Source organism: Gallus gallus, chromosome 22, assembly GCF_016699485.2.
Source record: "Gallus gallus isolate bGalGal1 chromosome 22, bGalGal1.mat.broiler.GRCg7b, whole genome shotgun sequence".
NCBI lineage: Eukaryota > Metazoa > Chordata > Aves > Galliformes > Phasianidae > Gallus > Gallus gallus.
The window spans coordinates 2,616,556-2,633,244 of NC_052553.1; the positions used below are offsets into that span (position 1 = coordinate 2,616,556).

General features: G+C 58.9%; 3 protein-coding genes across 6 annotated transcripts; all 3 read left to right on the forward strand.

Annotated features, from left to right (window-relative positions):
* The first annotated feature begins 29 nt into the window (after positions 1 to 29).
* On the forward strand, positions 30 to 5,263 carry ADAM32 (ADAM metallopeptidase domain 32). Of its 3 annotated transcripts, none has more exons than XM_025142933.2 (20): positions 30 to 125; positions 210 to 274; positions 453 to 514; positions 702 to 780; positions 861 to 937; positions 1,008 to 1,164; positions 1,404 to 1,469; positions 1,700 to 1,771; positions 1,871 to 2,037; positions 2,144 to 2,225; positions 2,333 to 2,469; positions 2,698 to 2,884; positions 3,101 to 3,190; positions 3,415 to 3,613; positions 3,776 to 3,884; positions 4,140 to 4,323; positions 4,511 to 4,591; positions 4,715 to 4,832; positions 4,910 to 5,057; positions 5,131 to 5,263. In XM_025142933.2, exons 1-20 carry the CDS (start codon positions 80 to 82, stop codon positions 5,222 to 5,224), a joined length of 2,220 nt encoding a protein of 739 aa, XP_024998701.2. In that variant the 5' UTR covers positions 30 to 79; the 3' UTR covers positions 5,225 to 5,263. The 3 variants fall into 3 exon arrangements, with proteins under 3 accessions (XP_024998701.2, XP_040507472.1, XP_040507471.1); XM_040651538.1 differs by having other exon boundaries at positions 3,460 to 3,613; positions 5,131 to 5,252; XM_040651537.1 differs by having other exon boundaries at positions 726 to 780; positions 5,131 to 5,252.
* Positions 5,264 to 5,288: 25 nt separating this feature from the next.
* ADAM32L1 (ADAM metallopeptidase domain 32-like 1) lies at positions 5,289 to 11,732 on the forward strand. Of its 2 annotated transcripts, none has more exons than XM_025142931.3 (20): positions 5,289 to 5,374; positions 6,044 to 6,108; positions 6,341 to 6,402; positions 6,638 to 6,716; positions 6,958 to 7,034; positions 7,107 to 7,299; positions 7,425 to 7,481; positions 7,630 to 7,701; positions 7,997 to 8,163; positions 8,248 to 8,329; positions 8,438 to 8,574; positions 8,791 to 8,971; positions 9,094 to 9,201; positions 9,359 to 9,557; positions 9,705 to 9,813; positions 9,943 to 10,126; positions 10,359 to 10,439; positions 10,711 to 10,831; positions 10,922 to 11,078; positions 11,580 to 11,732. In XM_025142931.3, the coding sequence occupies exons 1-20, from the start codon at positions 5,329 to 5,331 to the stop codon at positions 11,716 to 11,718; spliced, it is 2,316 nt and encodes a 771-aa protein (XP_024998699.2). In that variant the 5' UTR covers positions 5,289 to 5,328; the 3' UTR covers positions 11,719 to 11,732. The 2 variants fall into 2 exon arrangements, with proteins under 2 accessions (XP_024998699.2, XP_024998700.2); XM_025142932.3 differs by having other exon boundaries at positions 9,112 to 9,201.
* ADAM32L2 (ADAM metallopeptidase domain 32-like 2) lies at positions 11,726 to 16,503 on the forward strand. Its single transcript, XM_025142934.3, has 18 exons — positions 11,726 to 11,881; positions 11,982 to 12,060; positions 12,415 to 12,491; positions 12,588 to 12,762; positions 12,936 to 13,001; positions 13,253 to 13,324; positions 13,441 to 13,607; positions 13,703 to 13,784; positions 13,954 to 14,090; positions 14,177 to 14,357; positions 14,489 to 14,578; positions 14,712 to 14,910; positions 15,067 to 15,172; positions 15,299 to 15,482; positions 15,600 to 15,680; positions 15,806 to 15,905; positions 15,987 to 16,131; positions 16,262 to 16,503. The coding sequence occupies exons 1-18, from the start codon at positions 11,751 to 11,753 to the stop codon at positions 16,329 to 16,331; spliced, it is 2,142 nt and encodes a 713-aa protein (XP_024998702.1). The 5' UTR covers positions 11,726 to 11,750; the 3' UTR covers positions 16,332 to 16,503.
* The last annotated feature ends 186 nt before the right edge of the window (positions 16,504 to 16,689 follow it).

A 16,689-nucleotide genomic window follows, 5' to 3' on the forward strand; every position in this document is an offset into this window, starting at 1 on the left:
GGGGCCGTTGCAGGCGGGGCCGTTCTGTTGGGGCCGTTGCCGGCGGAGCTTTGCTGGTTGTTGCTGAGCAAGCAGCAACATGGGGCCTTGCCTGGTGCTGGGGGCTGCACTGCTGGCTGCGCTGTGTGAGTCACCCAGTGCTCCCTGCAGAGCCATGGGGCCGTGCGGGGGCTGCTGGCTGTGATGCTGCTCTGCTGCTCTCTCCCCAGGCCCCCGAGCATCGTCACAAATCACAACCCCGCTGCGGCTGCCCCCCAACGAGACGGGACTGTCGGTACTCACAGTGTTCCTTTCCTACCCATGCAGGGGTGGGTGATGGGGTGATGTGCTGGTGGGTGTGGGGCTCTTCCTGCCCCTCAGGGAGTGTCTGCTGGTTGAGCTGCCATTATCTGCTCTCTGTGCTTGCTGTTCTGCTCATAATTCTCCCCTTCTCTGCTTTCCTGCGCTGCAAGGATACGCTGTCCTACATCCTCACGGTGGAGGGGAAGCCATACACCATCCACCTCAAGAAGCAGTGAGTTGGACCTGCCCTGCTGTCCTGGCATGGGGCAATTCCCACCTGCGGGCACTGGAGCTGCCATTGCCCCACTGGGATGGAAGGGGCGGGGGGTGCCTGTGGCTGCAGCCCGAATGGCAGTGATGTTGGAGCTGCAGGGAGCACGGGATAATGCTTCAGTGTTTGACTTAATGCTCTTCTGCAGTGTCTTTATACGTGATGATTTTAGGATTTATATGTCAGATGAGACAGGATTCTCGATGTCTGACTCTACCCATATCAGGGTAAGCGTGGGTTGTTGTTATTTGGTGACCAGCACTTGAGACTCCCCAGCTCAGAAAGGGTTCCCTCTGCTTTGCCATAGGGCGACTGCTACTACCACGGCTCCATCGAGGGTGTCCCCAGTTCAGCAGTGACCCTCAGCGCCTGCGCGGGGCTCAGGTATGGGCACAGTGCTGCTCAGCTGGAGGTAGCAGGCCTGGCACTGCTGGTGGCACCGTGTCCTCCGCAGGGGGCTGCTGCAGTTCCACAATGCCAGCTTCGGGATCGAGCCGCTGGACTCCTCCCCCACCTTCGAGCACTTCGTTTATCGGATGAGCAGTGAGAACACAGCGGGGTTCCTGTTTGCTCAGAGCCGCCCCAGGGCTGCGGGAGAAGGGCTGCAGGAGGTGAGCGTGGGGCTGTGTCCCGTGGGGGCTCTGTGCCCGGGCAGCCTGGATGGGCAGTGATGGCAGTGGCTTGCAATGAGCTGTCGCGTGGTCGTTGTGCTCCTGCCTCATCTAAGAAGTGAGGAGCTGCTGAGCTGGAATGGCTCTGTACATTGTTGACGTTTATGTAGCACAGCAGAGCTCAGGGACACAGTTCTTAGGATGCAGGAATACAGCACATCTGGCTGTTCTCTTTTCAGCCACCATCAGATGCAGCACAGTTACCCAAGTACGTTGAGGTGTATGTAGTTCTGGACAAGGCTCTGGTAAGTCAGCAGTATCTGTTTTCTCCTTGTGTTTGCTTGATTGTCCCATTTCCAGCTTCCACTCATTTGTGGCTTCCTTTTGGGGTGGTATTTGTGCTGTGGGTTTTGCAGGGAGGGAAGGATGGGCATTGGTAGCTCACACTGATGTGATGGGTATAGGGAACATTTTAATGTCTCGTGCTGTCACAAGCCATGCCTTGCCCACTTGCATGCCTCATGTTGTTTTTCAGTACAACTATTTGGGCTCAGACCTGAATGCTGTGACACAGAAGATGATCCAGGTTTTCAGTTTTGTGAACAATGTAAGTTTGGCAGAGGTGCAGCCCCTTGGGCTGATACAAAGGTTCAACTGCTCCGAGACCAAGGTGTGCGCAGCCACTGCTTCTGCTGCTACGTTTCAGATCTTTAATCCCCTGAACATGACTGTGGTGCTGTCCTCCATGGAGCTCTGGATGCAGCAGAACAGAATCCCAACAGATGGAGCAGCAGATGAGCTTCTGCAGCAGTTCCTGCAGTGGAAGCGGTCACACCTGGCTCTGCAGCCATACGACGTGACCTATCTGTTTGTGTAAGACCAAAACACTGCAATGACTGGAGAAGAGCAGAGCTCAGCCCCCAGCTCCCAGCTGCAGGGCACCACGGGAAGGGCTGTGCACAGAGCTGCTGTGTTCCAGGTACCGGGACCAGGCTGACTTTGCAGTTGCAACATCTCCGGGCACACTGTGCGGCAGTGATGCATCCAGCGCTGTGGCTGTGGTATGGGGCTGTGGTATGGGGCTGATATGGGGCTGTGCTACGGGGCTGTGCTGAGTGGGGGGACGTGGCCAGGCCGTGCCACAGCCAACAGCACTGCTGTCCTGCAGCTGCAGCGCGCCGTGACGCTGGAGTCGTTCTCCGTCCTCCTGGCGCAGCTGCTGGGGCGCAGTCTGGGCATGGGATTCGATGACGGCCGGGGCTGCCGCTGCCCCACACACACCTGTGTCATGGAGTCGGCAGCGCTGTGAGTGCCCGGGGGGGTCCCTGGGTTACAGATGCCCCCAGCAGAGCTCTGCTGCGGCTGTGGTGGTGCAGCGATACCTGCTTGGGAAGGGAGGAAGGATAAATAGGGGTTCACTACTGAAAAGCAAAACTTTACTTCTAAAAGCAAGATGTTCCTGAATGCTGCCCGGTTCCCATCAGCACTGCACAGCAGTGGCGGCGCAGGGACGCGGCTCATCCTTTCTTTCAGGCACATCAGTGGGACAAAGGCCTTCAGCAGCTGCAGCACCGCAGACCTGGAGCAGTTCCTGCGGCGCGATGGGGGGCGCTGCCTCCTGCACGGCCCCCCACTGCAGGGATCCTCCCCGCGCCGCTCACCCACCTGCGGTAACGGCGTGGTGGAGCGCGGCGAGCAGTGCGACTGCGGCAGCGCCGAGGTGTGCACTGCAGCATCTCCATACAGAGCTTTGTCGTCCATTTGGAGCAATGAGCTGTGAGAACGGCAGTGTGGGGCCGTGCTCAGGTCCTGGCAATGCGGCTTTGTGCACTCTGGCTAGATTTGTGTTGTGGGGGTGAAAAGGGGAGAAGCTCTGATGCTGAGAAGCTCTGGGGGGACAAAATTGCGGTGTAATGTGGTTCTGCTGTGTCCCCAGGCATGCTCGAAGGATAAGTGCTGCGCTAAAGGATGTGTGTTTAAGCCAAGAGCGAAATGTTCCTCTGGGTTATGTTGTGAAGGATGTCAGGTGAGGCTCTGATCTTGTAACCACCATCGATTGTTGGAGAAATACTGTTTCCCATGCTTAAGGATGGAGTCAAACTGCTGCTGCGCAATTGAGGTGGTCCCTGAGGTGGGGATTTCCAGCTCAGCTCCCTAAAATTCTGGAGGGAAGTTACTGGGGGAGGCTGCTGGGGGTTTGCAGTGCCCCGAAGCCATGAGCAGCAGTGAGCGGTTCGTGTTCCCCCCCAGTTCAAAGCTCCCAACACTCTGTGCCGTCCCTCCACCGACGCGCAGTGCGATCTGCCCGAGTTCTGCAACGGCTCCTCGGCCTCCTGCCCCCCTGATGTCTACGTGCAGGATGGGCACAGCTGTGAGCACGGCACCGGCTACTGCTACCGGGGGCACTGCCAGTCTGCTGAGCTGCAGTGCCAGCAGCTCTACGGGAGAGGTAGCAGCTCCCGGCACAGCACTGGGGACAGCGGGTGGTGGGATGCAGGGTGGTGGCAGTGACCAGGATCTGTATTCTGCCGGGTGCAGTCTGAGGAATTGGGATGCTGCTGGGGACTGTTATGACCCAACATTATGACCAACATGACTGGCAAACATGCAGGTTCGAGGAGCGCTCCCGTGGTGTGCTATGAGGAACTGAACAGCCAGCGGGACAGATTTGGGCACTGTGGGTACCACCCCCGGCATGGCTACAGGGCCTGTGCATGGAGGTAGGCAGCCAGGGAAGGGCACTTCGCTGCTGAAAGCGCACTGTTGGGTTTAATTCAGGCTGTGCAGAGCAGGAAAGCATCAGTGCTGCTGTTGATGTTAAGCAATAAATGCAGTGGTGTGTGTGTTCTCCTTGCCAGCGCTACAGCCCCTCTCCACGGTGGCGCTGCATGGCTGAACGGTGCTGATGTTTCACCTTGCAGTGGATGTCCGTGCTGATGGCGCACGCATCCATCTCATGCACACTGATTTTACAGGAACCTCCGCTGTGGCAAACTGATCTGCACATACCCACACAGCGCTCCGCTGGAGACGGACACCGCTGCTGTCATTTATGCCCGGGTCCGTGAGCAGCTGTGTGTATCCCTGTACCTCCTGAATGCACCAGCAAGTCAGGATCCTCTGCTGGTCCCGGCGGGCACAAAGTGTGGCTCTGAAATGGTAGGGAAACATTTTATAATCAGCTGCAATGCAAGAAATAAGCCTTAAATGAAAACGAGGCTTTAGAAATAGCTGCTCCTTTGCAGCACTGCTGCGTTTCATACTGATAAATGCTGTAAATATTCATTAACGTTACACTGAGCTGAGCGCTCTGACGGCAAAACGGAGCCGCGCTGTGATGTTCCAGGTGTGCATAAACAGCACGTGCCACCCCCACTCCGTGCTGGGCTACGACTGCAACAGCGAAATCCAATGCCACGGACACGGAGTGAGCAGCGGCGGAGCGCGGGGCTGCGATTCGTCGGGAGGATTCGCTGCCCACACCGCGGGCGGCCCCGGGAAGGGCTGAGCCCGACCTGAAGACCCTCCGTCCGCCGTGTCCCCCCCCCAGGTGTGCAATAACCGCCGGCACTGCCACTGCCACCCGGGATGGAAACCGCCCGACTGCCGCCAGCGCGGGTCGCGCCTCGGGGGCAGCATAGACAGCGGCGTGCAGCTGCCGCAGCGCAGTGAGTGTGGGGCTGGGTGGGCGCTGCGGGGCTGCCCTTCGCCCCCCGCCCGGCCACAGCCGCTCTCTCTGTCCCAGGCTCCCCCCAGCATCGGACGCAGCGGAACGCGGAGCGGAAGGGAGCACTGCTGGCCGCCTGCCTGCTGCTGCCCGCCGTGCCCGTGGCTCTGCTGCTGGTGCTGCTGCGCCGGGAGCTGCGGGTCCGTCGGTTTGGGAACGGAGAGCGGTGAGTGCGGGGCGGGGCGGGGCTGAGCCGCTCCGTGCGCTCACATCCCCCCTCCATTCATCCCCCCGCGCAGCATCGCCGAGGAGCGCAGCGAGGACGCGGAGGAGGAGCAGAAGGAGGAGGATGAAGCGGAGGGGAACGCGGCGGAGCGCGGCGGGAGCGAATAAAGCGTTGGGAGCACCGCGAGGCCGCGCCTCTGTCCTGGGGATGCGGGGGGGGGGGGGGCACGGAGGGGCCGTTACGGTGGGGCCGTTACCGGAGGGCTCGCAGTATGGGGCTGCTCCTGGCGCTGCTCCTGGCGATGCTGGCCGCGCTGCGTGAGTCCGGCCCTGCGCGGGCTGTGCGGGGCTGTGCGGGTGGGGGTCCCGGTTCGGAGCCCACCCGTCGGGTGCTCAGTGGGCAGCGGGATGAGGATTTGGGGCTCTGTAAAGGGGAGTCCTTGGGAGGGCCTCGTGCCGGTTGGGTTCGCTCTCAGCAAACACTGAGCTCTGCTGCTGGGGGCTGAGCTGCTCAGAGAGCCCTTCTGCCGCCCGGCACAGTGAGCGCGAGTTGTGCTGCTGTGCCCAATGCGCGAAGTTCGGTGGCGTCGGTTCGGGGACAGCAGCACTCGGCGCGGGGCAGCGCTGCGCCCCTCCTGAAGCAGAAGTGTGCGTACAACAAACCGTGTGAGCGTGGGCTCCGTGCGCCCTGCTGTGTTCTGGGAAAGGTTGGGTTGGCTGAGCTGACCCGGAGCCTCGCCTCGTGCTCCCATTGCTTAGCATTCATGTTGCAGGGCTCGGGTCCTGCAGTGGTACACGGACTTTGGTTTAAACTTCACAAGAGGTGCTGCATGGCCGCGAGGCAGCGGCTGAGCAGGTGAAGGTCAGCAGGCACAGCCCATGCAAAGCCTCCTTTCGTGCTGTGCATGGACCCAACCACGGCTCGCAGATGCCCATGGGAGGTGGTGTTCCCTTGCAATGTTCACTAAATCCAGCTTGTTTCTTTAGATTCACAAGTGCCTCTGCACATCACAGTTCCCCAGAGGGTGATCTCAAACACAACTGGAGAGACGGTACTGAAGTGATGGAATTACTGTGTGTGTGTGTGAGTGGAGGTACCAACGCAGGAATGCAGTGTGCAGCCCTTACAGTGTGAGTGGTGATGGTGCAGCTCTGGGAAGTGATGCTGAGCTGCACCAGAATGGGTGGTGGGGTTGGCAGCATCTTCTGAGCTCCCGTAGCTGCTCTCTGTGTTTTGTTTTCTGTTCCTCATTCTCACTTTCTCTGCTTTTCTGCACATGCAAGGACACGCTGTCCTACGTCCTCGCAGTGGAAGGGCGGCTGTACACCATTCACCTCAAGCAGCAGTGAGTTCATTCCACCTTGTTTTGGTGATTCCACCCTGCTGCCACCATCCCATGGCTGCGCTGGGGGCTGGGGGTGCTTATGCCTGCAACTCCGGTGGTGGTGGTTTGGGGTCTGCAGGGACTGTGGGCTCCATCCGTGCGCAGTGTGGCTGCAACAGCTGGTTTGAGCTGGGGAAATCCCAGACAAATGTTTCTTTGGATGTTTTCAGAACATTTCGCTGTATTTCTGCTCCAGATTCTTCTTACCTGCCGATTTCAGCATTTACACATACAATGAGACGGGATCATTGCGCTCTGATTCACCATATATCAAGGTAATCTCAGCTAGCTTCTCTCTGTTGGCAGTTTGCAGGGTGGCCTTCCTGCTCAGTGCTTTCAGAGGTGCCTCTCCTTATTACAGACGAGCAGAGTTTCCCTTCTTTCTCCACCTTTTTGTACCCTAAACGAGGCAGGAGGTGATGGGGTGGAACAAAAAGCTGTCCATGCAGATACACAGTCAGAGCCATTGTTGGGAAGGTTGTGGAAGTGCTGAGGGTTCCCTTTGCTTTGCCGTAGGGCAACTGCTACTACCGTGGCTACATCGAGGGCGTTCCTGGCTCAGCAGTGACCCTCAGCACCTGCATGGGGCTCAGGTATGGGGCACAGAGCTGCTGTGCTCAGTGCTGCCTGGCGCTGCCCACAGACTGACGCTGTGCCCTCTGCAGGGGCCTTCTGCAGTTCCACAATGCCAGCTATGGGATTGAGCCGCTGGGCTCCTCGCCCTCCTTCCAGCACGTGGTTTATCCTGTGGGCAGTGGGGCTGCAGATGGGGCTCTGCTCCCACACGGCCACCCCAGGGGCAGGACGGATGCGCTGGCGGCTGACAGCAGCTCGGACACAGCACAGCCAGCTCTGAAAGTGAGTGCTGTCACTGGGACTGACCCAGCACCGGCATCTCTGGGTCTGTCAGAGGTCGGCACTCATTGCGTCTCAATTACATGGAGAGATTAATTAACAATGATTATCTTTTTTTTCTCCTCCAGCTACTGTCAAAGCACCGCAGGCAGGTGTTGCTCCACGTCATTCTGGAAAGGAGTTTGGTAAGCCTGGTGCAGCCAACCCCAGGCTGCGGTTGTCCTCTGCACCCCTGCAGAGCTTTGCTGTGCTCCCACATCACTCTGCACCCACCCCATGGCCATCAGCCCGTCACAGTGCGGCCAATAGCCACAGTGCATCCCTGTGTTCCAGTACAGGCACCTGGGGGATGACCAACACATCGTGTCACGGAGGGTGGTTCAGCTCATCAGCTTCCTCGACAGCGTGAGTTTCACCTGTGCTTTGTGTGCTGCAGTGGGAGTTCTGGTGGTTGGGCTCAGCTGCACAGCTCGGCGCTGCTCGGGTCTGTCTAATGTTTGCTTTCAACCCTTTGCCACGCAGCACAGACACCACTCAATCCGTGCTGTGCTGGAATTACTCCCAGTCCCTAAAATCGCCTTGGTGCCGTATTGTCCTATAACGAAATGTTCCACTGAGGGGCGGTGGTGCTCCGTGCGCAGAGCGGCCGCAGGCTCTTCCCTGCCCGACAGGAGGGCCATCTCTCCCGTTGTGCTCCCAGATATTCAGCCCCCTGAACGTGACCGTGACGCTGTCCTCCATGGAGGTCTGGAGGTCCAGGAACAAATTTCAGACCGCGGGCATTGGAGAAGTGGTGCTGCTGCGCTTGTTGGATTGGAAGAGGAGAAGCACTGTCCTGCAGCCCTACGAAGTGCCCTACCTGCTGATGTAAGGAAGCCATTACCGAAGAGCAGTGATCTGCTGAACCTCTGTGCTTTGGAACACTGGGTGTTGCACACAGCTGTGTTCCAGGTATCGGGACCAGGCTGACTTCGTGGGCGCGACCTCTCCGGGCACGCTGTGCCGCAGTGATGCAACCGGCGCTGTGGCTGTGGTAATGGGGCCGTGGTATGGGGCTGATATGGGGCTGTGCTACGGGGCTGTGCTGAGTGGGGGGACGTGGCCAGGCCGTGCCACAGCCAACAGCACTGCTGTCCTGCAGCTGCAGCGCGCCGTGACGCTGGAGTCGTTCTCCGTCCTCCTGGCGCAGCTGCTGGGGCGCAGTCTGGGCATGGGATTCGATGACGGCCGGGGCTGCCGCTGCCCCACACACACCTGTGTCATGGAGTCGGCAGCGCTGTGAGTGCCCGGGGGGGTCCCTGGGTTACAGATGCCCCCAGCAGAGCTCTGCTGCGGCTGTGGTGGTGCAGGGATACCTGCTTGGGAAGGATAAAGGGTTCACTGTTGAAAAGCAATACCTTTTCTTTCCAAAAGCAAGATGTTCCTGAATGCTGCCCAGTGCCACAGCAGTGGCAGTGCCAGCACACAGCCACCAAAGTCCACCCTTTCTTTCAGGCACATCGGTGGGGCGAAGACCTTCAGCAGCTGCAGTGCTGCAGACCTGGAGCAGTTCCTATGGCAAAACCCAGGGTGTCCCTTCCTCAGAGCCCTGCGGGTGTACCCCGACCCCAGGGCCGCCATCTGCGGTAACGGTGTGGTGGAGCACGCCGAGCAGTGCGACTGCGGCAGTGATGTGGTGAGTGGGGTGGGGGGGCTGTGAGGCTGGGATACCTGCCCTGCTCCCTGCCCTGCTCCCCGGCAGCAGGGTGGGGCCAGCAATCGTCCTGCAGTGAGGCAGTGGGGAGCGGGCAGCAAAAGTTTGTAGTGTGCTTGCAGATGTGTGCCAAGGATGCGTGCTGCACTACGCAGTGCAAGCTGAAGCCCGGCTCGAAGTGTTCCTTGGGACTGTGCTGTGAAAGATGTCAGGTGAGATGTGTGTGTCCCTGCTGGGAGTTAATGCAAGCATCACGCTGAACATGTCAGAGCTAAATGCTGGATGGGAGCTCAGCCCCACACCTGCGGGATGGGTGGGATGGGTGCGCGGTGCCCAGAGCCGCAGTGAGCAGTTTGTGTTCCCCCCCAGTTCAAAGCTCCCAACACTCCGTGCCGTCCCCCCACCGACGCGCAGTGCGATCTGCCCGAGTTCTGCAACGGCTCCTCGGCCTCCTGCCCCCCCGACGTCTACGTGCAGGATGGGCACAGCTGTGAGCACGGCACCGGCTACTGCTACCAGGGGCACTGCCGGTCTGCTGAGCTGCAGTGCCAGCAGCTCTACGGGAAAGGTAGAGGCACCTGGCGCAGAGCTTTTGGGGCCAGGACCCCCACACCTGGGGAGGGGAAGGGAATGGGTCCCTCTAATCTGAGAACTGATACATGCCAAAAGCAGTGCATCTGTGTGACTCCCTGTTCCATTGCCTCCAAACTTCCAGGTGCAAAAAATGCCCCTTTGGCATGTTATGAAGAGATCAACAGTCATCAGGACAGGTTTGGGAACTGCGGTAATCAGCTGCTGGATGGGTACCAGCCCTGCTCCTGGCTGTAGGTGTAACTCAGCGCGTTTGGTTGGTGCTTGCCTTTACTTCCGAAGCAACATGTAACCCCTGCTGCAGCGTGGCTGTGTTCTGCACACTGACTGTTCTTCCTTTGCTGTGCTAATGAATTTTTTAGGAATCTGGGCTGTGGAAAACTCATCTGCACATACCCAAAACGAGTTCCCTTCACCAAATTAAAGGGTACCATCATCTATGCTCAAGTGCAAGAACATCTGTGCGTGTCTTTTGATGTAATGCATGCACCCTCCGGGACAGATCCTCTCCTGGTTAAGGATGGCACGAAATGCGGTCCCGGAAAGGTAAGAAATGTTTCCCAAGCGTGGAAATGATGTGCCATTATCACAGGTGTAACAGCTTTGGAAATAGCTGTTGTTTTGCAGTATCATTTAAAGGTGGTCTCTGCTTATTGCCTGGGCCATTGGCTTAACTGATCGTCCCTTAGACCAAAGGATCTTTAATAGAGCAACGGCCAGCTTGCTGAAGGTAGATAGAAAAGTGCCCAGCAGGGTTTTTTTCCTATTGTACTTGCAGGTTTGTATGAATGGCACGTGCCACCCACACTCCATTCTGAACTATGACTGCGATGTGCAGAAAAAATGCCACGGCCATGGGGTAAGTGACAGCAGTGCTGCTGGGGAGGTGGTGCTGTGCTGCTCGGTGCTGAAGAGGAGTGAGAGGTTATTTCCAGGTGCCTGGGACTTGGCCACACCTGGGGGTCCTCCTCCTCCAGAATCATCGAGCAGCAGTGTGGGAGAAATTAAGTGAGACTACTTAATGTTCTACGACAAAAATTAAATGGGATGAAGGAACATGGAGTGTTTGCTCATCTAGATGAGTGGAAAACTGGAAACAGAGAGTTTTCTTTCCACTCTGGCATTTGCAGGTGTGCAATAACAAGAAGAACTGCCACTGCCACCCAGGCTGGAACCCACCCCACTGCAGGATGCAGGGATCTGCGGTGGGCGGCAGCACTGACAGCGGGCAGTGGCTGCGGGACATGGACAGTGAGTGCCCACAGCAGAGCCCTGCACAGCCCCGGGGCTCTCAGCATTGCCTGGCACTGACCTGGGGCTGCCGTGTGGTTCTGTCCCCAGGCCATGCCCCAAAGGGCTCTATGAAGGGTTCAGTGAAAAACGTGCTGCTGCTGAGCTTCTGCCTCCTCATCCCCATCCTCATCTGCATCATCATCCTGATCATGAAGTGGAACCGGCTGGTGCGGCGCTGTGTTGCAAGGGAGATGGAAGCTGCTGAGTGAGTTAATGTTGGGTGGTTCCTACAGTGGGTGAGAGGTGGGCAGGGATCGGTGGGAGCTCCTGGAAAGCTGCTGAGATCCAGAGGACATATTCCATGACACCCAGATGGCTGTCTGCATAAAAGGCCTGGGAGAAATTGTTAGTTCCTGGGGAAAGGAAGCTGTAGAAGGGCAAAAGTAAGATGCAGGAGGAGCTACAGGTGTCACAACTGGAAAGCAACACATCTGTCCCGCTGTGGTGGAGAAGAGTGAAAGAGACAACGTGAGAGAGCAGGGCCAGGTCAGGGCAGGCATCTTTGATGGTCCTCGGGGTGTCAGTATGACAGTGTCCTCAGTGCAGTATAACAGGGCACAGAATTTGGGATGCACACATTTTGGAAATGGAGATGTGATGGGGTCCGGCAGCCTGTCTGGCGGGGGGGACCGGGGGGGGGGGGGGGTGAAAGCAGGGACCGGGCTGCACTGAGACCCCCGCGCTGAGCCTCCCTTTGTCCCTGCAGCTCCACCGACGAGGAGACCAGCAGCATCGGGAGCCACGAGAGCAGCGGGAGCAGCCAGAGCAGCCGTGCGGGGACGGGGATGGAGCCGGAACCGAAGCCGGAGCCGGAGCGGGGCTCGGGGCCGTCACGCGAGCAATAAAGACGTTGAAGCAACCGGCGGCCGTTGGGGCGATGCGGGCGGCTCTGGGGCTGGCGGTGCTGCTGGCGGTGCTGCGGGGAGGAGCGGCCCAGGGGCGGCCCCACGCCCGAACCGTCACCATCCCCATCGCGGGCCGTCCCCGCACCGTGCGGCTGCGGCAGCAGTAAGTGGGGGCAGCAGTAAGTAAGGCAGCGAGCGGGGGCGGCCCCGGCGGGGAGCGGAGCGGAGCGGCACCGCGGAGGGTCCGTCTGTTCTGTGCGCAGAGCGTTTCTGCCCGAGGAGTTCCGGATTTACACCGACGGCCGCGGCGGGGGCGCGCAGTCCGAACTCGCGCGTCTGGAGGTAACGGTGCGGCCGTGCGCTGCGCCCGACGGCTCTGGGTAGGGCTGGAGGGGACACCCGGAGCAGCAGCGGTGCAGCTTCCCCTCTGCACGGACACTCCTCGGGCTTCCTTGGGATGCTGTTCCGCCCCGGAGGAGCGCACGCGGTGCGCTGCGGCCGCTCTGGGGGCGGTGAGGAGCTGAGGGAGGGGCGGACACCAAAAGCCGTCGGTTCAGTGCTCGTTCGGCGGGACGTGCGGGGATGGGACGGGGCCACACGCGGTAGTGCCCAGCTGCGTGCCCGGCGCCGTCTCTGCTCCCTGCTGCTCTCCACACAGCGCGCACCGTACTGATGGTGCGGCTTCACCGCTTCCAGCGCAACTGCTTCTATGAGGGCTACGTGGAGGGTTTCCCAGAGTCACTCGTGGCACTCAGCACCTGCTCCGGGCTCAGGTAAGCTGCCCGCCCTGCTGTGGCAGCAGCAGCACAGGCACGGGGACCGGCGGTGCTGCAGCAGAGCCATTCCTGCCCTGCGCCTTCACCCTGCAGTGGAGTCCTGCAGCTCATCAACGCCAGCTATGGGATCAGGCCGCTGGAGGCTGCAGCTGGGTACCAGCACCTCATTTATCAGATGGAGGAGGAGAACGTGGGCACGCAGCTGCTGGGAGGAAGCAGCTCCTTTGCCTGGGCTGCAGAGGTGTCCCCGCAGCCGTGGGATGGAGCGGTGAGTACAGCTCAGGGCAGTTTGCTTCGGTGCAGTGGTGCCATAGACCTGGGAGATCTCCAGCTCTGCAGCCGGGTGTTGTTCCTGCAGTTGTTCAGTACCTCACATGCTGATGACTCCCTGTTAATGTGTGCGTGGGGATTTTTGTTGCTGTTTAATTTGTTTTTCTCAAGGTGAAGGAAGCTGTTCCCAGGTCCCCTCGGTATCTGGAGATGCACGTCATTCTGGACAAAGCTCTGGTGAGTCTGCATCTTCTCCATTGTAAATGATTTTCCCTATGAAAAACCTTCACAGAACATCAGGGGAAATGTGCACAGGGCTTGGCAGGCCGCATGAGGTGGGAAGCAGCTCCCTTGGGCATGGAAAATGGTGTGGAATAGCAGGGGCTGCAGTGGGAGAGCTGCCCATGGTGGGGGCAACGCGTGGTGGCAGCGCTGTGCGTAGACCCTGCACGGGGCACTCCTATGCTCTGCCATCTGTCATCTTTCAGTACGACCACATGGGAGCAGACAAATACGTGGTGACCACAAAGATTGTGCGGCTTTTCAGCTACGTGAACAGCGTGAGTGCTTTCAGTTGGGTGGGAGAAGTGCTGCAGTGGGATGGAAAAGGCCCTGCACCAAAAGCGAGTGGGGAGCAAAGGGGCTCTGACCAGCCACGGTGTCTGCCTCCTCCCAGATGTTCACTCGCCTCAACCTGACCATAGTGCTGACTTCCCTGGAGCTCTGGACAGAAAAGAACAAGATCCTGACCACAGGAGGTGCTGAAGAGTTACTGCAGAGATTTCTGCAGTGGAAAAACACACAGCATACCTTGCGGCTGCAGGACATAACATTCCTGTTTGTGTAAGGAGAGGATGTCTGGTGTGGGAATGGCAGGAATAGGGGTGTCAGTATAGCGCAGAGCAGCACATGTAGGGCTCGGTCTGTGCTGTCCTCAGCTACAGGGAGCAGCCCCATCCTGTGGGAGCATCCTCTGCAAGGAAGCTGTGCCTCAAGGACCGCGCCGGAGGAGTGGCTTTGGTATGGAGCCGTCTGTCCATGCGGGTAGCCCTGTGCCTGGGTACAGCATTGGGCTGTGCCCACCTGGAGGGTGAGGGCTGCTGGCAGCAGGGATTGCTTTGCTGGGTGCTGAGCTGTGGTGTGGGGGGGGCAGGGCTGGCAGTGCCCCACAGCTGCACTGCCCTCACAGTTCCCGCGTGCCACAACGCTGGAGGTGTTCTCAGTGGCTGTGGCCCAGCTGCTGGGGCTCAGCCTGGGGATGAACTACGATGACCCTGGGAGCTGTGGCTGTGCGGGAGCCGCCTGCATCATGCGGAGCAGTGCAGTGTAAGGCTCCTGTCCTCCCAGTGTGCCTTCTGCTAATGGGAAGGGCCATGGAGACCCGGCACACACACCTCACCCTCTGCTTACAGGCACTCGGCTGGCGCCAAAGCCTTCAGCAACTGCAGCATAAGAGACTTTGAGCGTTTTCTCACCTCTGGAGAAGGGCAGTGCCTCCTGAACAGGCCGTCTGCGAACGTGTCTTACAAAGCTCCTGTGTGTGGCAACAAAGTGGTGGAGCTGGGAGAGGCCTGCGACTGCGGGTCGGCAGAGGTGGGTAGTGAGCCCTGGTGGGAGCCCAGGGCTGTGCCTGGGGAAGAGCCATGCCAGGAACCCCTGGGGCTGTGTCCCTGTATCCCTGTGGGAGCAGCACGAGCTCTCCTGACTGTGCTCATCCCTTCCAGGAGTGCCGGCGCGATCCGTGCTGCACTGTGGGCTGCAAGACAAGGAAGGGCGTGCAGTGCCTGTCGGGGCCGTGCTGCTCCAGGTGCAGGGTGAGCCGTGCTGCTGTGGTGTTGCATTGCTTGATTGCGAGACCCGTGTGCAGAGCATCATAACAGGGCTCTGCGCTGCTGCCTGTGAGTGTGCACTGTGCAAAGCTCCTCTCATTCTGCCTTTTTCCACCAGTTCAAGAAAAAAGGCACCCTGTGCAGAACTAGCTCTGAGGATGAATGCGAGCTGAAGGAGTATTGCAATGGCACCTCTGGGGCATGCGCACCCAACCTGTGGGTCATGGACGGGCATCCCTGCAGGCAGAACACTGCCTTCTGCTACAGAGGGGTATGCCAGACCGCTGACAAGCAGTGCCAGGAGATCTTTGGCAAAGGTGAGGCAGCATGCTGCTGGGGAGCTGTTCTGCAGGGGGTATAAAGGGACAAGAATCAAAACCATTGTGTGCAGCACATGGCCCCAGTGATGATGCACAGCTGCGAGGTGGGGTGAGGCTTTCTGACAGTCCATAAGTGATGCTTTCTGTTTGCAGATGCCAAAAACGGACCCTTGGCCTGCTATGAGGAAGTCAATGGCCAAAGGGACAGAATGGGGCACTGCGGCTCTGATCACAGAGGTTACCACAGCTGTGCCTGGAGGTGAGAGCTGAGGAAATGCCACTCTCCCGTCGCTGTGCTGAGCGCCCCCCCCCCCCGTCAGAGAGCGACATGGAGAGGAGTGGAAGGGTGAGGGTGGTTTGCAAAGCTGTGCTCCCCTGCCTGCAGTGATCTCCGCTGCGGGAAGCTCATCTGCGAGTACCCGGGCACTGTGCCCTTCACCAGGGAGAGGGCTGCGGTGGTTTACGTGCGGGTGCAGAATGTGCTGTGTGTCACACTGGACTACATGCAGCCTCGCACGGAGAGGGACCCCATGCTGGTGAGGGACGGCAGCGTTTGTGGTGACCGTAAGGTGAGCAGTGCTGAGGTGTGTGGAGGCTCCCGTGAAAAGGAGGAGCTGTTGGAAGCGTTTCTGCAGCAGTGGAGACCCACACTGATTCTGGGTGCTGATTCTGTGTGTGTGCTTTAGGTCTGCATGGAACAGAAGTGTGTGTCTGCTGCTGTATTGAACTACAGTTGTGACATAAGGAGAAAATGCCATGATCACGGTGTAAGTGACGGTGCTGCGTGTCCTCGGGTTTGGGACCACTGCACTCTCCCAGGCTGCAGTTTGCAGAAGCGAGGATGTGTTCATGGCCAGCTGATAGAAATCATTTCTCTTCCTCTGTCACGCAGGTGTGTGACAGCAAAGGGAACTGCCATTGTGATGTTGGCTGGAAGCCCCCGGATTGCCAGGAGAAAGCGGAGTCACGGGGAGGGAGCAGTGAGAGTGGGGGTGAGCAGGGAGGGCAGTGAGTGCAGGAGGGGCTGCTGTTCCCCTCTGGCTGCTGTGGGCTGAAGGAGTTGTCTCTTGCAGACCCCTGGAACAAGAGCTCGCTGAAGACATGGCAGGTTCTCACCTTGTGTCTCAGTGTGCCCATCCTCATTGGGCTCATCTTCGTGGTGATAAAGAGAAAGGAGCTGAGGCGGTGTCTGTCCACAGCGCAGCCACAAGAAGAGGAGTGAGGCTGCTCCCCTCCGGGGGGTGTGGGTGGCAGGAGGGGCAGAGCCCAGACCTTGCCATCTGCATGGGGAGGGGAAGGCAGTGCTGTTTGGCACTTACAGGAACCCCCTTCTGTTCCCACTCTGTAGGCTTGAGGAAAGCATTGACGAGGAAAGGAGCACAGTGGATGCACAGCAGCAGAGCTGGAAAGGCCCTTAAGGATATTGCCAAATTCATGGGTGTTTGTGATGATCTTGTGGATGCAGGCAGCAGCAGCAGCATGGACCCCCAGGCTGGGGGCTGGAGCCTGTCTGAGGGACACTGATAGGCTCTGTCCTTCGTATTTTGTGCTTTTGTGTGTTGTTCAATAAAATGTGTTTCTGGTGCCTGAGCTCTGTGATCCCTTCAGGGCAGGGCTGGGAGCAGGGCAGGGAGCAGGTGCTCCCTCTGCATATTACATGTGCTCTCATCTCCCCTGAGCTGCTGCCATGGGGAGAGCATGCCATCCACTAATGCACATTTAATCCATCATTACAGCCTTGTGCTTTGACAGTGGGAACTTAATGACAACTCAGCT

What these genes read in the sequence shown, in the direction of transcription:
- ADAM32 (XM_025142933.2), top strand. Translation starts at nt 80, where the DNA reads ATGGGGCCTTGCCTGGTGCTGGGGGCTGCACTGCTGGCTGCGCTGT. An exon ending in TGCACTGCTGGCTGCGCTGT is followed by an intron (nt 126 to 209) that starts GTGAGTCACCCA and finishes CTCTCTCCCCAG; the next exon opens with GCCCCCGAGCATCGTCACAA. An exon ending in CGGGAGAAGGGCTGCAGGAG is followed by an intron (nt 1,165 to 1,403) that starts GTGAGCGTGGGG and finishes TTCTCTTTTCAG; the next exon opens with CCACCATCAGATGCAGCACA.
- ADAM32L1 (XM_025142931.3), top strand. Translation starts at nt 5,329, where the DNA reads ATGGGGCTGCTCCTGGCGCTGCTCCTGGCGATGCTGGCCGCGCTGC. An exon ending in TACCAGCCCTGCTCCTGGCT is followed by an intron (nt 9,814 to 9,942) that starts GTAGGTGTAACT and finishes TGAATTTTTTAG; the next exon opens with GAATCTGGGCTGTGGAAAAC. An exon ending in CGAAATGCGGTCCCGGAAAG is followed by an intron (nt 10,127 to 10,358) that starts GTAAGAAATGTT and finishes TTGTACTTGCAG; the next exon opens with GTTTGTATGAATGGCACGTG.
- ADAM32L2 (XM_025142934.3), top strand. Translation starts at nt 11,751, where the DNA reads ATGCGGGCGGCTCTGGGGCTGGCGGTGCTGCTGGCGGTGCTGCGGGGA. An exon ending in ACCGTGCGGCTGCGGCAGCA is followed by an intron (nt 11,882 to 11,981) that starts GTAAGTGGGGGC and finishes TTCTGTGCGCAG; the next exon opens with AGCGTTTCTGCCCGAGGAGT. An exon ending in CGCAGCCGTGGGATGGAGCG is followed by an intron (nt 12,763 to 12,935) that starts GTGAGTACAGCT and finishes GTTTTTCTCAAG; the next exon opens with GTGAAGGAAGCTGTTCCCAG.